The 17,799-nt window shown below is 28.2% G+C and overlaps 1 protein-coding gene across 3 annotated transcripts in view; it reads left to right on the top strand.

Annotated features, from left to right (window-relative positions):
- Positions 1-17,799, top strand: part of LOC145830198 (proto-oncogene tyrosine-protein kinase ROS-like) — a 53,498-nt gene that overhangs the window by 10,383 nt on the left and 25,316 nt on the right. For all 3 annotated transcript variants that reach the window (XM_082938115.1, XM_082938114.1, XM_082938116.1), the window contains exons 3-5: positions 6,972-7,096; positions 11,205-11,354; positions 16,794-16,926. In XM_082938115.1, coding sequence (XP_082794241.1) covers positions 6,972-7,096; positions 11,205-11,354; positions 16,794-16,926 — 408 coding nt within the window. The remainder of the gene's footprint in view (positions 1-6,971; positions 7,097-11,204; positions 11,355-16,793; positions 16,927-17,799) is intronic.

Genomic DNA, 17,799 nt, shown 5'->3' with positions numbered 1-17,799 from the left:
ACACTACTATCATATTGGATGGTTTCCCATGTGTTTGTGTGAAATATTTCACAACAATAGATAAACTTGGAGGACATTCAATCTTAAGCAGTATAGCAAATAGTTCTTCTCTAGTTATTTTTTAGTCAAAGGCTTTAGTGAGGTCGATTGATGTTTAAAGGCATGTTCTGAACATTACATTTATATGTTAGATCATTTAGATCTAAATCCACATTAAAACTCAAAATATACTAATTTGGTCAGATTCTGAAGTCAAGAAGGAACTACTCCTGCAAAAGTTTAACCAGCATTTAGAGAAGCTTCTCAGTATTTGTTGCAGTCCAACCTGCAACCCTTGTTTTTATATAAATACTAGAATCACACATGTCTTCCATTCATTTATCATACCTTTCCTTCAAATTTTGACTTAAATGTCATGTAGATGGGGTGCTTAGCATGACTTGCAATGACGAAGCAAGTTAGCTGGTATTTCATCACTGCCTTGTGCTTTCAAAAAAGCCATCTTGATAAAAGCTTTATTGAGTTCCTCAGTTGTTGGTTTGCAATCAAGGTCATCTATCCTTGGTAGGCTATCCATGTTATTAGGTCCATTGTCAAAAACAATATTTTGTGTAAAATACAGAAAATAAAAGAGATGAACTCATTTATGTGACTGTTCATTCCTACTGTGTAAGATTTCTCGAGTTTTTGAATAATAAAAGAATTGAAAAATATGAATTGGTCACAAAGAGACTCTGTTTATGAAAAAAACTGTTAAAGGCGTTGATTGTTTTGATTTATTTTTCCAAAACCAAAATGTCTTAGTTAGGGAGCCTAAGAGTGGCGATCAGATCCAACCCTTGCATTAATATAACCCAAAATAACAAGATGGTTGTTTTCAGGTAGTTTTATTACCATGAGATTTAGCTTTTCATAAAAAGTATGTTTTGTTTGTCCGTCAGAGTATAGTGTATTGAGAGTTGGTGTTGTATTTTGGTGTGTAAAATAAGAGTTTTTTAAGTGAATTCTTAAAACATACACTGATAATAACTTATACTTTGAGTAAATTAATATCATTAAATTAATTAATTTTCCTTCAACAGGGCCTTAAATTTAAGTATTTGGCTCTGGTTTTTGCTGTTGGATAAAAGTATTTATCTTGCAATTATTTACAAATACATTTTTACAATATTTAATTTTAAATTAAATAGATCAAATAGATTATTAAAAATACTGAGTCATTATGGACTACATGAATCCTTAGTAAAGTGGTTCAATAATTTTTTGATTGGTAGATCACAAAGAGTGGTCATTAATGATACACTGACAGACCCTTTATTGATATACAGTGGAGTACTACAAGGTAGTGTAATTGGTACTCTTCTGTTTTTAAATTTACATTAATTATTTTAGTTCAAGCATTAATATTAAAAGTGATATGAGTATATTTGCAGATAATATACAACAATTTAGTGAGTCAGATATCACTTTACAATCTACTATAAATAATATCTACAAATGGCTAGAAACCATTAATTATATCCTAAAAAATGTAAAATTCTAACAATCAAGAATAACAAACCGTTTGACCCGATTAACCTTTTAATCTATAACACTAAGATACCAACAGTTAAAGTTTTCAAGGATTTAGGAATACATATCTTAGAAAATTTAAAATGGAACGAACACATAAATTATTTATACAATGTTGCATGAATTTTATTTTATCAAATATTAAAAAGTTTTGAAACTAGTTCAGCTACTATTCTGACAAAACTATTCAAAATATACGTTCATCCTAAGCTTAAATACAATACACAATTTTGGTCACCCTATTTAAAAAAAGGCATTAATAAATTTGAGTCTATGCAAATAAATGTTACCCGTTTGATATGTAATCGTTGTAACATATCCAATAGATCGTATAGTAATAGATTGGTTAAACTTGGATTGAAATCGCTGGAATATAGAAGATGGTAGTTTGTTTTATTTACGCTTTATAGCATTATTAATGGCAATTAAGGTTTTTTCATTCAATTTTTCAGTTTTTCCCGTAATAAATATAAATTAAGAGGAAATAATAAAAAAATAAATTGTAAACACAATTTTAATAACAGTCAGTGGCAAGGTTTATTTATTCACAGAGCAAAGACTATGTGGAACAAGTTACCACAGGATGTGGTATTGTGTGAGGGGGTGGAACATTTTCGTTTTAAATTAAATATTTAATTTAGATACTATAAATATCCAATATTTATTTTAACAGTTTATTACTAACAAAACAATGTTTCACTCCTATACTTGCATACAGGAGATCCTCAGATGTTGTAAATAAGTCTAAAAAAATATTTGAACAAAATAAATGGAAGTAAAACAAAATAAAAATAAAAAATAATCGTTTTAATAACAAAAATAAATCTTAAATATACTAAACTTGAGTTAAAATTTTTTTAATGCTTATGTTACGCTTTTAAAAATTTTGTTGGTAAGATAGACTAGAAAAAATCTATAATGCTATATACGTTAAAGTAGTAAAACATGACTCACATTGAAGTTAGTTGCTAAAAAAATACAAATAGAGTACTAAACACGACATTTGCAATTGATAATATTATAAACTGACTGTTGAAACTTGAAGATCAAAATTTATAACTTAGATTTATGAGTTATGACATAACTATATTATTGTTTAAATTTGCGAACAATTTGGATTAATATATTTTAGCTACAAATTTAGAAAACTTTTTGTTAAATTGTCTTATTGAATAAAGATTATGTAATCGAAAGTTTTAATTTGGTATCGTGTTTTGGTGTAAATAAAAAAAAAAAAAATTAAATGGGCGATAAAAACTCTTTACAATTACAAATAATTTAACTTACTAATCAACGGGTGCTAGTTTAAGTTTTAAAGCAGAGCTTTGGAAAATGTGGACAGTTTGCAAATATTTGCCCTAAATAAAGTATATTAATTCAAATTGTGCTCCAATTAAAACAACAATATAGTTAACCATTCGGATCTAGTTAGTAGAAAAGAGCATACAGAAAAGTATTTTTTCAAAAACAAACCCTTTGTAAATTAAAAAGAGTCATTTTCGTCAGTTAAAATTAAACACCTACCGTGATTGGCTCATTTTGAACTCGTGACTAATTTACATTTGTTTACATTTAAACTATGAAATAAACATTTTAGAAATGCAACTCTTTACCTATGTTGTAAAATTAAAAACTTTACTACCAAATTGTTAGGCTAGTTTAAAGATTTTTTGAAAAACTCAGGCTAGTTTTCTTATAGATTTTGAATGAGTTTAAGTTGATCCAGTTTTTAAGATTTTGTGATTTTCTAGTTAATTTTGTTCAAGAACTTGATTTTAATTGATTTTAGATTGGTAAGGCTATAGGGGGGGTCCTCCTTGATTTTTACAAGTTGATCTTATTTAATAGATTTTAATCTTAGCTACCAGATATTGTTTCTGTGATGTACTTTATCTTTCTATCAATTTTCCTTATAATAAAATTCAAAGTTATTCATAGTTTTTTTTAGCTTTTATAGAAATGAAATTTTGAAACTACAAATGTAAGCTCTACTTTTTATGTGAAAACTAGTGATGTACCGGACTCACTATCCGGGTCCGGATCCGGCCGGATATTGCCATTTTTGTCTGATATCCAGATCCGACCGGATCTTGATATGAAAAAAAAGTCCGGATCTGGTTCCGGCCGGATTCTAATTTGAAAAAAAAGTCCGGATCCGGTTCCGGCCGGATTCTTGTTTGAAAAAAAAAGTCCGGATCCGGGTCTGGCCGGACCCGAAATTGTGAGTCCGGTACATCACTACTTTTAACAAAAACAGTACAGAAAATAATTAAATTAAGTTTTATAACATTTACCCATCTAGACTAACTAGTGATTTCTTCATTTTTCTTTCTTAATTGTAATACTGTTTAGTTTTTTTCCTCACGCCTCCCCCCTACCGACTATAAATTTATTTTTATTAATTTTGTAGGAATGTGTTTATATGCTTTAAGTTATTGCCTTTTATGAGCAAATAAGTTTAAATTTATTAATGAGTTTATCATAATTTTAACTTGGTTTAATGTTATCTAATTATTTTATGTTGAATCTGAATGTATTTTATTTTTCTCATTGTGTGTCCTGCTTAAGTGGCTCAGGTTTTGATGCCTGAGCCCAACATTGCACAGTAAACAATATAATAATAATAATGATATTAATAATACAAAAATACCTTATTTTGTGCGTAAGTTTTAAAATTTCTTATTCTTTCACACACTCGTTTATATTTTAGAAGAAGCTAAACGTAGTGTCAACTAATAAATTATATCCATTTAGACATAGTTATTTTCTAAACTTTTTGAAATAAATTGTCAAACAGCTTTAGTTTACTTTGATAAAACAGTTCAAATTTGATTAAAACTCTTTTTAAAATAAAATTATCAGACTTTAACTAACAGCATTTTAAATTTTTTTAGCACTTTTGCCGTTTGTTTGTATATTAAAAACACTGTAAAGCATATTTGATTTGTCTTGTTCTGAGAGACTTGGAAATAAGAGTTATACTGTCGTAAAAGCTGTATAAAAAGCTAAGCGCGGTTTAAAATGGGCTTCAAAAATTTTAGATTTCTGAGTAGGTGTTGTTTGTGTGTGTTTATGTTATTTGAGCAGAGCGCTCTTAAACTGTCAATTAGCGAAAGTTTAAATTATTAAAATAAACTTCACTATTTAGAACCCTGATCTAAACTTTTCTGCAAGTTGTAACTAAAAGCGTTTTGCAAGCACATTATAGTACAGTAAATTCCATTTGATAAAGTCTTCCAATTATATGTGGCAACTTTCACTGTAGGTTGAGTTGTACAATTGAATTCGGAAACCTTTACTTTCCGTCTGCCTGATATATAAAACAACCCAATCTTGATTGGTGAACAACTTCTGTTGTTCATCCCAGGCAATTTTTAGTCGTTAAACTTGAAGTAATTGCTCTCTCGATCTGATCATTGATTGCAGAACGAACTATCAAGAAACAGAAGTAACTCAAATACCTACCTTGTTTAAGTAACCTACAAGCTTTAACTGTATAAAGTGAGAATGTTCCGTTTTTATTCTATCTATTTTCTTCTCATTTAACTTGTACATCTTAAAATGCAAGTTCATTATAATTTTTATTTTCCATTGTGAAACTGATAGAGTTAGGAGCATTATTCAAAATATTGAAAAATTCAACCATAATTTTCTTGCTTCTAACCAACACAAAACAATCATCAACATATCTTAGGTACAATCAAATATTTTAAGATTTTATTAGTGTTGGTTAGAGGCAAGACAGTTATGTACAAGAATAGATGTACAAGTTAAACTAAAAGAAAAAATATTTTTAACATTGGTGTATAGAAAGAAAACTTTTACAGGTTGTTTTTTGAATTTTCAATCCAACTGTAGTTTTAAGAAAAAAGTAAATCTAGTCAGAGCTTGTGTCATTGTGCACATAAATTTTTTTTCTCAGAGTTGCTACTAAGTAAAATCAACAGATCAAGTTACTATTAAACAAAAATTGTTACCTATAAAAGTTAGTTACCAAAACAATTCATTTACATTTGAAAAATTTGGACAGAATAAAGACATTAGGACCTGAAAAATGTGTAGTTACTTTAAAAATTCCCATTTTTAATAAAAGCTCAGAAATGTTAAAAAAGAAAATTAGACAATTGGTAAGAAATACTTTTTATGCAGCAAACCCTTGAATCGTCTTCATCTTTAAACCACTATTGACACCAGGTGGTAAAGATCCAATATCAAACTTAAATAAAAGTATGGTAATTTACCAATACAGCTGCTGTTGTAAAGCAAGCTATATTGGATTAACAACAAGACATCTAAGGAAAAGGATTAAAGAGCATGTACCAATGAGTGTAGAGAATTTTAGCCTTTCAGATAAGAAAAATGATATACTGGTCAAAGTTTTAAGTGCATCTATACGTTCATCCATTGCAGACCATTTGGTTAATAACTTAACTTGCGCAAATAGATATAATCTAAATACATTTAAAATTATTAGAAATTGTAGTAATGTTTTCGATTTTATTAAGTTAGAAGCCATTTGTATTTTGTTTTATGTAAGTAAAAAATATTTTGACTATACTGTTTCTTTTATTTCGTAATACTTTATAAGTGTTGTTTTCATTTTAATATAGTTGTTTTAATATGTTTTAATATGTTGTTTTACTGTAGATCAATTACAACGTAAGTAAACTTAAATAATTTTAATTGTTACTAATTGCTTTTGTTATTTATTAATCTCTTGATTACTTTATGATTACTTCATTACTTAATTACTATATAAATTTGTAATATTTTATCTCTTGTTAGCTTTGTATTCTATTGACGAGAATTGCTCGAAATATATCTAGTTTTATTGAGATTGTGTGTCTTGTATATCTTATTGTATAATTACTGGTCACTTATGTTCCAATTACAATATTATCAATTATCTTATCTCATATTTTTGACCGTGCAATGGACAAAGTTTTTGTTAGAACTATTAAAATTTATATTTTTTTATTAAGAAATTAAACTCAAGTACACTTTAAGGCATTTTGTAGTAAAACAAAAACTTATTTTTAAATCATAAAGTTTAAAACTCCTGTTCATTTACAAGATCATAGAGCACAAAAATATTAAAGTATACAGTTTATATGATTTATTAATAGTTTTTTAAATAGGACAAAAAGAAAGCAGAAAAAAAAATATTAATATGCTGCTTAAAAATGATAACTTAAGCTTTAAAAGCTTATTTTTAAATTAGATTGAAGCTTTTTTAATGAATGCTGTAGGTATTTGAATATTTTTATTTGAAATTGTCTAAAGACTTTGATTGTTTAAACATAATTAAGAGTATGATTTTATTAAAAGTGTTTTTTGTTTAAAAAGTGATTTTTGTAGTAGCTTTGACTAAATAAAAATAATATTTAACTTCTTTTAAGATTGGACATATATGGATGAAAGAAGCGGTATTGACTTGGGCTGAAATATTTGTTGAAAATAAAAAAAGCCACAATATAACTGATTTATTTCCCAACACAGGATATGAAATTCGTGTCATATTATTGTTAGTTTTAAAATACCTTCTTTTTATAACTATCCGTAGGTTTGTTAATAGTAGGTTTTGGTAGTTTTAGTTTTTTAGTTTAATATTTATGTTAATAAATTTGTCCTCTATATTTTTGAATCTGAGAATTTTGGTATAGGTTATTGAGATTTCTATAATTTATTTTTTAAACTGGTTTTGTTAGAAGATATTTTCAGTACAGGTTATTAAATATATATGGAAAAAAGCTTATAAAGTCTTGTAGACATTAATTGTAGCCGAAAATTTTTGATTTAAATAAGAAACTAAATAAATTTCAGTTTAGAAACACAAGTAAAACTTATTTTAAAAACACTAAAATTTATACATTAATAAATAGCTTTGCTACGTTTCTAACCAGCAACCTTTTCTAACCTAATCACTTCTAACCCTATCATATCTAAGCTTATAATTTCTAAACTGGTGGTAAAGATAACACTGTTACCCCTAGCCCTTACCCTTGGTCAATAAGCGGTTCCTTCTGCCAGCTTGGTAAGCGGCGATTGACAAAAATAGTAGTGACTTAAATATGTAAGCCGTGCAAAAATGACACTTTGTGCAAAAGTGATACACATTCAAAAGTGACTCCGTTCAAAGTTTATCTTTTTGGAAAAAGTAAATTTGTGCAAAACAGACCTGCCCAAATTTTTTCAGTAGAAAAAAGGATGACCAGTCAGATCCTGACTCGTGTATTAGAAATGAGTACCATTGTCAAGAGTGGTAACTAATGAAGTCAAAGTCTAAAACTAAAAGGAAATAAACTTTTACTGATTGGGTTAGAAATTATGGAGTTAGAATTTATCGAGTTATATACAGGGTGGCCACATAACCTGGAAAACTTGGAATCTAACAATTCAGGCAAAAAACTAGGAATTTGTAGAAAGTTGTGAACAAACCTAGAATTTTTTTTAAAAAAAGTTAAAAAACCTGGACTTAGATATTTTTTAACTTTCTTGACAATTTTGTTTATAAATTTAAAATTTTTTTATGATTTTTAGACTTAAAACAAAGTATACTACAAGTTTTTAGTTATGAGTTGATAAATTATTACTATAACTAATGAAACTACTTTTTTAGCATTTCCATTGTTTTTAATGTCATGTAAAGTCAGTCAACAAGAAACTATTTCTGACTGATGCAACTTAGTAGAATTTATTTTACAAGTCATATTTCATTTACTGTTTTCGTTAAAGTTCATTGTGTTGTTCAAAAGATAAGTAAAGTTTTCAATGATAAAATTTTCACTGCACTACAAAACAGTTACAAAAGACTATTGCAAAATGAAACAAGTAGAAGTACAAGACAAATTGTAAATTATATTAAGTTTTAATCATTCTTTATAAATTTTCATTTAGTTCTTGTTCTCATTTTTATTTAACTTTATATTAGATGTTGCAAATTTTTAAATATTGTGTAATTAAGTTGGCTGATAAATAATAATGAAATTAATAAACTAAAATTAAAAACAAATTATAACTAGACTGTATGGCTATTTATGATAAATATCAACATAAAGGCTTCAAAACAATCATATGAGAAGAATTTTGAAGATATTGATTCAAAAAAACAAAACAGTTTGCAACAGAATAAAACAAAAATTAAATAGCAGTAATAAAAATGTATCGTTTATTACTTTAAACCTTTTTTACATTAAGATTAATTTACTAGTTAAAATGGTTGAAAAAAGATGTACTTTGAAAATCTGGAAGAAATTTTGAAAACCAGGAGAAAATTTACTAAAAACTAATGGTAACCCATAATATATGATCGGGTTAGAAATAATAAGGTTAGAAATGATTGTGTTAGAAGTGATCAGGTTAGATATGATTGGGTTAGAATAGATCACAGATTACAACATTTGGCTCCCTAATAAATAACTTAACCAAAACAATATGTTTATGAAATAAATACTGGGTATTTTTATATTTATTATTCTTGGTTGTTGCTGCTACTAGTATTCTATGATAAGTCATAACATAATAAAGTCCTGGACAAGACGTTAAAAGGTATCCGTGGTGTGCGACTAGATAACCGAAAGGTTCTTTGTGCACCAGGTCCTAGGACCAAATATTTTGACCGTAGTTTTTTGTTGTTTAGTAAACTATAATATTAGTTACTTTTAAATTAAAGTTAACTTAATTCCATTGTGACGCAATTTTTTGAAATTATGAAAACTTTTAAAATGTTTTGAATGTACTATGAACATGATAGTTAAATTTGTTACTAATATAAGAGATTTTGATACAATGAGTTTGTTTAAGAGTTTTAATTTTTAACATTATAGCAGTCTTTACAAATGACTTTTTTTACAAAGTATTTTAAACATAAAATACAGTCATAATAAAAATATGTTTAATAAAGATGGTTTGAAGTGTAATATTTTGTCATAAAGACAGTTACAGAAGAGCTTGGTGTGTTTAGTTGTATCTTCTATTGGCTTTTGCAACCAAAGCTTTATTTTTTCAAGGAAGCAGGTGCTACAAAAGCTTAAAACTAGAGGTTGTTAGTGGCCCAACAACCAAAGGGTGGGTTAGGTGTGGCCGACTACTTGATGTCAGAGTGTCAACCAGAACTTTTGTTAAATGCTTTTAGCTTTTATTTAAGACGAGCCAACACTATAGGTTGTTTACGTTTAGGATTTCGAACAAACCCCTATTATCATACCTTAACTTACTAATAATTAAATACCCTACTAATTACTAAATGGCAACTACTTTAGAGTGACTAAACATAACAAATGGGTGTGTAAATCTTATATTATAAAACTAAAGCAAAAAATAACAAAATAAAAACTTAACTTTTTTACTGAAATATAACTTTAAATGAAGTTTAAAACTTTACAAATAAATTTAATTTAAGACAACTTAAGTTGACTAAACATAACAGAGTAAATGTGTGAATCTTCTTTTTAAAAAAAGTCCTAAAAATTACTAAATGTAAATTTTACTTTTAATTTACAAATACTACTTTTGAAAACTACTTTAAATGGAATTAAAACATTAACAATTAGTTTAAATTAGAGAGAACGATTGTAAAAAATTTTTAAACTAAATTTATAAATAAGTATCATTCTCGTGTACAATGTTTATTAATTAATAAGAAACAGTTATGATATATTTGAAAAAAACAACACAAACTACAATCATACTTAAGCAATACTTATTATCTCTCACAGGTTTCATCTACAGGGGAGATAAAACTGTTCATTGACCTGGCTAAAAAAAAAACTAATTGTTTACTTGAACAGAATTTTCATGCATAAATATCAATTAAATTAAACTAAAAAAACACTGAAATTTCACAATCAACTTTGCAACTTTTAAAACAGTATATAACTACAAAGAAAAAACACACTTAAACTGCAATAAAGTTTGAAACAATATTACTATTTTAGCTGGGTGATTTAAATCAATCAAACATAAAAACTGTTAATAAACTCATTTAGAGTAGCTTTTAGGATCTTTAAATGTTTTTACAATATATAAGTCAGTTTTTCACCATAAATACAATTTTATAATAAAAATAGACCAAAAACCTGAAAAAAAAAAATCAAAAACCTTTGACAACCCTGTATAGATATATCGACTCCTTCAATTATTAATTAATCTTCTTTTTTTACATTAGTATTTACTAATATTCAAGTAACTCAGCTTAAAGAAAAAATTAAGAAAAGTTTGTTTTGTAAAAAGACCACCCAATTTTATATTTATTCTCATATATATTTGTAAAAGTCCAAACTGTACCTTTTTTTAAAACTATTTAATTCGGATACAAAGTTTTATGTTTCTAGCCCAAAAAAATTAGAATAACTAGATTAGTTTCTGCTAAGTTTTTAACTTCCAAGAAAATTGACAATGCAAAAATAGCTGGTAATAAATTTTTACATCAGCATAATTTTAACAAAAATAATTTTATCTCAACATTTAAATAAAATTGTTGTATTCTCTTAAAACTTACTTATTTATTGTACTTTTAGCTTACATATAAAACACAGTTCTCAATTTGTAAAAAAAAATCTTACCCCATCTCCATTATGTGCTTAATAAATTTTCAATAAAATGTATTCACTGTTTAACCTTTTATTTTTTAGGCCTCATAATGTGTCATCTTCAATTCTTCATGTGACAACTGCTATAGCTATCCCAATAGTTCAAAATTTAAGAATTGATAACGAAGTTCTCATGTGGAGTAGAATAGAAGATTATGATATTCAAATTCAATCATATCAGGTTGAGGTTAGGTAAGTATAAATTACAATCTACTCCTATATCAAAATCAAGTTTATAAAACAATTAGTACGAAGTTTTATTTTATATAAACAAAAATAATTTGTTGCATAATTTATAATCATGGCTTTTTAAAAACTATAGACTTTGTAATAGTCATTTACTATTAAGGCCATAGGGGGGGTCCAACATTTTTTTTTACTAAAATTAACTTTGGCTTTTATATGAAAGCTTAAAGTACAAACTATAAGCCAGTTTTTATAGAATTCAAAAATATCATTTATCTTTTGTGATATTTTATTTTTTGTAAAAATTTTCCAATATAAACGTATGGACCGCAAATTTTTTGGGGTCAATTTTCTCGGAAATTTTAAAATTCACTAAAAACCTATCTCCTCCTTCATTTTTTGACCTAGAGACTTCAAATTTTCAGGAAATGTTTCTTTTAATATTTTGAAGAATCTGAATGTTGGAATTTTTGAAATTTTGAAAAATAAAAATTTTATCCACAAAAAACTAAAAAAGAGGGTAGTTTTTTGACAATAATTTTTTTTTTACTCAAAATTAAAAAAATTCCTACAATAGATCTCTTTAAAGTTTAATGATACACATTCTGTAAAAATTTGAGAAAGATTACTCAAAAAATGAAGGAGGAGATAGATTTTTAGTGAAATAGTCTTTTTTCGCATTTTTAGTTTTTGCCTTCCAATAGGAACCTATTGAACGCCCTTTCTTTGATCGCTTATATCTCAAAAGTTACTTTGAGTTTTTTTAAGCGGTTAAAAGTGTCTGATAGCTCAGATTAAATTCTACAAAATAAGATCAAGTTGTAAAAAACAAAGTGGACCCCCCCCCCCCCCCTATGGCCTTAAACGAAACTCACAATTTTTAAATTTCAAACAACTGGTTTAATTTCATAAGCTAGTTTTAAAAAATTGTATGATACAATTGTGGTAGTAACTCAAAGTTTTATTAAGAAGGTTCCCGCTCTATTAGACAACTCAGCCAAGATTGAAGTTTTGTATACTTAAGTTTACTTATGATTTGTTTCAGAAAAAAAAACTTTATTTAGTTATAAATTATGTAAAATTGTCTTATATTTAAAATTATAAGAATCTCTTATAAATTTTAAAATCCGTAAACAATGTCTACTTGACGGCTTTGAATGAGAACGAAACTCAAGGTTTTTATTGTAGCCAAATCTTCATTATTTTTTTTCTAACTTGATAGTTTCGAACTTATTCGCATCTAATTTGTTGTTTTCCATAATATAAAACTTGGTTAATGCCAGGAGTTTTATTTTAGAGTATCCTTTAAAACAGTGCTTCTGAACCTTTTTCTAGTGGCGGAACCCTTTTCCAAAGTTAAACTTTTCCGCGGAACCCCTAATATAGTTTTACATAAAATGTTTAATATATTATTTCCAGCAAACAACAAAAGAATTTTAGTGAAAAACGAATTTATTAGCAAAACTTTACCATTGTTAAAATTATACCAATTGTAATAGTATTAAGTCGAGTCAAACTCAAAGTGCGCCAGAGGCAATAGGTGTTTTATGATTCTATAATAAACAAACGAAAACAAACATGATTAATCGCAACGTCATAAAAATCTTTCCTTGCATAATAAAAAAATGAGAGCTACAAACAACAACGAAATGAACATGAACCTAATCGAATTCACAGATTAATGTAATAAACTGGTAAGATGCCTAACGAAAAATAAATAAAAACATTTAGTGCGAAACTTGAACTTGTCTCTTAGCAACAAGCATGTCAATGCGCGGCTGGATTTTGGATAGACTGAGACGGAGACAGGCAGATAAGGTTGGAGTCAGCATACAGTTCTTTTGCTTCGTTTTAATGTTTGTTACATGCTAAAAGCCGGACTCGGAAAGATAAGTGGTTTCGAATGGTAAAATAAATTTTACTGCACGCTTTGCTAAGACGGGGTACTCTGAAATTGCACATATCCAAAAATCTAAAAGCTCCTTCCCTTTGAAACTCAATTTTAAATTGCTATATTCAGATGGGTGGGTGTCACTTTTGCACGAGCGTCACTTTTGCACAAGCGTCACTTTTGCACGAGGGGACACTTTTGCACGAGCGTCACTTTTGCACGAAGGGTCACTTTTGCACGAGGGGACACTTTTGCACGGCGACTCTTTTGCACGAGCGTCACTTTAGCACGAGGTGACACTTTTGCACAGCGTCACTTTTGCACGGAGGGTCACTTTTGGACGAGGGGACACTTTTGCACGGCGACTCTTTTGCACGAGCGTCACTTTAGCACGAGGTGACACTTTTGCGCGGCGTCACTTTTGCACGGAGGATCACTTTTGCACGAAGGGACACTTTTGCACAGCGACTCTTTTGCACGAAGGGTCACTTTTGCACGAGGGGACACTTTTGCACGGCGTCACTTTTGCACACAGGGACATTTTTGCACGCAGGGACATTTTTGCACGGCGACATTTTTTTACGGTAGCATTGTTGCATAACGATACTTTTGCACAACGTCACATTTTTACGATGAAATTTTTGCACAGCGTCATTTTGGCACGATAACTTTTTTGCACGGAACATCAATTTTGAATTTTGGTAATTTTTTTTTTATCAGGTACTAAATTTTTAATATAAAATGAAACTGAAAACTAAAATTCTATATGGCATTTATATTAAAGGCAAAAAATGAAAGATTAAACATATTAAACAGTAAAAGTTAATGTTAGAAACAAACAGAAGAAAGATGAATAAAATTATTTATAATTGAATCATACCAGGGACAAAAAATTAAATTTATTTAGAAACTAGGATTAAAAAAACTTTAAGTGTAAGTAAATTGTTTTAGTTTATTTTGAACTTTAATTATTAATTAAAAACTATGTATTTTTATATATTTTACTATACGGTTATAAGTTTGTTGTCGATATGATTGACCTAGGATTCAAAACTTAGACCACTTAAACTAAAGACACATATAGAAAATATAAAATTAAAACAAGTAGTTTATTTATTAAAACAAAGATAAAAACATAATTTGATATAAAATTCATACGTTAACATATAAATTAAAATTCTAACCACAAACTTGTACTTACTTACGCTTTGATGTAAAACGATCAAAGTCAAATATTTGAATGCATTAACTAACAACAAAAGTAAAAACCTAACGCTCCAAGGAAATTAACAATAGACTGGCAAAATTTGAAAAAATAAAAATTAGAAGCGTGCAAAAGTGAAGTTCCGTTAAAAACTGACTGATTGTTTAAAATTTTCGCAGATCATAAGTATATCCGTGAAAATATAATTCCGTGCAAAAGTAACGCTATGCAAAATTGTCGCCATACAAATGTAACGTTGTGCAAAAGTTTTGACGTGTAAAAATGTCGCCGTGCAAAAGTGATGCCGTGCAAAAAATAACCCTGCATGCAAAAGTGACGCCGTGCAAAAGTGTCCCTCGTGCAAAAGTGTCCCCTCGTGAAAAAGTGACCCTCGGTGCAAAAGTGACGCCGCGCAAAAGTGTCACCTCGTGCTAAAGTGACGCTCGTGCAAAAGAATCGCCGTGCAAAAGTGTCCCCTCGTGCAAAAGTGACCCTCCGTGCAAAAGTGACGCCGTGCAAAAGTGTCCCCTCGTGATAAAGTGTCGGTCGTGCAAAAGAGTCGCCGTGCAAAAGTGTCCTCTCGTGCAAAAGTGACCCTTCGTGCAAAAGTGACGCTCGTGCAAAAGTGTCCCTTCGTGCAAAAGTGTCTTCGTGCAAAAGTGACGCTCGTGCAAAAAAGACCCGTTCCCATTCAGATAGTTGCAGCAACTCGTTTTCTGTATCTGTAGGAAGATTCACTTCTCTTGAAGCAATATCACACATAAAAGGATTCAAATTCCATAAACTTCCGATGCGAACATCTTTAGCAAAATAATGTTGAAACTTTATAGACAAAAGATCAAGGTGGTTGTATATTTCGTCAGAGAAGTTAAATTCTAGGCATTTTTCATGGGCTTCATCAAACCGGTGAAACATCGCAAAATTACCATTGCTAACCTTTTTCTTCCAAAAGTTAATTCTATTTTTAAACGCCTCAATCTTGTCTGTCATGACAAAAATGGAATTTCGCTTCCCTTGCATGCTTAAGTTCAAAGCGTTCAATTCTTTAAAAATATCGGTGAGATAAGCTATCCTGGCCAAAAAAACATCATCTTCAAAAAATTTGCGCAACTAGGACACCTATCAATAATGAAAACCTATTAAAAGTCCTACCGCTAGATACACACTAAGAAGATCAATGAATGCTATAATTATATATGTTTTCCATTTTATGTGTTCCATTTTTTTTTAAAAGTTTTATGATTAAATTTTTTTTTTCTTTTAAATTTCTTTTTTAAATTTCGAAAGGCTTCGCGGAACCCTAGGGTTCCGCGGAACCCCATTTCAGAAGCACTGCTTTAAAAGATATTCTTAGGCATGTCTTATTTTTTGTATTGATTGAATGTAGTTCAGGCTGGCTGGATTTTAGCTATAAATAGTGTGTATCCTGTTTATGTTATATAACGCAATGATCTTCACGGTAGTTGAAATATTTGCAAACTCCCCAAAAGTGTAATAACTTTTTTCAAAATTTTTGCGTAATATCTAGTGAAAATTAAAAAGAAATACCTTAATTGTGCCTGAAAACTTTTTTTTTGTCCTAATTGTAAACTCTAGTATATCTAGTGCAAGTTTCAAAACTCTTTAAGACATCTACTATAAGTTTCAAAACTCCTTTCAAACATGCCCGAGAAATTTTTTTGCTAACCATCATTAAATCCAGAATATCTATTTTAAGTTTTGTAATGAATTTCGTGCACCCTAAAATAAATTTTATGCACACCGTGAAGACCACTGATTTAGCGATCAAAATTTTATGGTCAAAAACTGTTTAATTTTTCTTAATCAATAAAAAGTTTAAAATTGTTGCAAAAAAAAAGATTTTTAGATAAGTTTTATTTTCCCACACGACTTAAAACAAACATTGCTTGGGATATTGTCTTAGAAATGACATACTGGTATTTTAATAATAGTGAATAACGTTGTCCTTAAAACTTTGGCAAAACCAATATTTTTATAATTTATATGCTAAGTTTTCTAATTTTTACAAATATAAAACTGCTTACTTTTAAATGGACTTTAATTGGATTTATTCATAGCTTTTAGCTGTATTCTAGTAATATATTAAAAGAAAGTTGACTTATATGAGAATAAATTTTAAAATTAGTATGACCATTTCAAAAACATAACAAAGTTAAGTATTCTGGTAACTATATCGTGGTTAAAAAGTATAGAAAACTGAATAGTTTAGTAAAGTTAGATTAAGGATTTTACAATGATCTTTTTTCTTATGATTATTTTTAAAGGTTTTATTTTAGTGTCAAAGAGCGTAGAAGCTTATTTCTTAATATTTAAACTTGTACTTAAATAGAGAAGTGAGTTCTCCTGATCAACCTCGTCAGTTTATTGGAAATTGGGGAGATGCTAAAAACGGACAAATAGTAGAACCGAGTAATAATTGGACTATCGATGGATTAAGCTTAGGAAAATATTATCAATTTAGTGTAAGCTTATAATTAAATTTTTGAATCTAAATTAATAAACATTAAAACTAGTATGTATAGGTTTATATAAATGATTATACGATTATATGATTATACGTATAGTATAGTACATATGTTTTAAAATTTATATTTATTTTAAATCAGGTACTATGTTTTTATTACATGAAGACTAGTTTTTATATACATTTGCAACTTAATATCAATAGATTTATTTTGTTTTTTATATTTTATTACACAAAGCTTTTCAAAATCATACAAGATTTCTTTGTCAAGTGATAAATTTTAAATGAAATTTGAAAAAAATTTTCGTTGAGTGAATAGCTTAGATGTAAGAAAAGCGAACTTTACAGCCTGGAATCAATATTGATTGAGGAAGAGCGACCTAACTTAAATACTTAAGTAGCATTAAATGGTAAAACAAAATTATTAACAATCTATTAATAAACATGCCTTTAGTTTTAATTACTGAATCTCTAATTTTTGTATTTATTTTAATTTATTCATACGTCATAATTTAAAGTTATTTTCTAAGCTATTCACTCAACGAAAATTTTTTCAAATTTCATTTAAAATTTATCACTTGACAAAGAAATCTTGTATGATTTTGAAAAGCTTTGTGTAATAAAATATAAAAAACAAAATGAACCTATTGATATTAAGTTGCAAATGGTATATAAATACGTTCAAAAACCTTCCTATAGACTAGTTTTAATTAGTTTAATTTTTGATTAATTCAAACTTCTTAGAAAATTATTTTTGCTAATTTAACTGAATTTTTTATTCATTGTGGCTTTGAGTTAATCTTTTCATTAATTTTGTGTAAAATATTTGCCCTAACGATGTTTTTGTCCATTAGTTGTTCATTTTTTACTA

This window comes from Thalia democratica, chromosome 2 (assembly GCF_965202585.1).
Source record: "Thalia democratica chromosome 2, ktThaDemo2.hap1.1, whole genome shotgun sequence".
NCBI classification, from domain to species: Eukaryota; Metazoa; Chordata; class Thaliacea; order Salpida; family Salpidae; genus Thalia; species Thalia democratica.
This window is presented reverse-complemented; position numbering and strand designations above follow the sequence as displayed.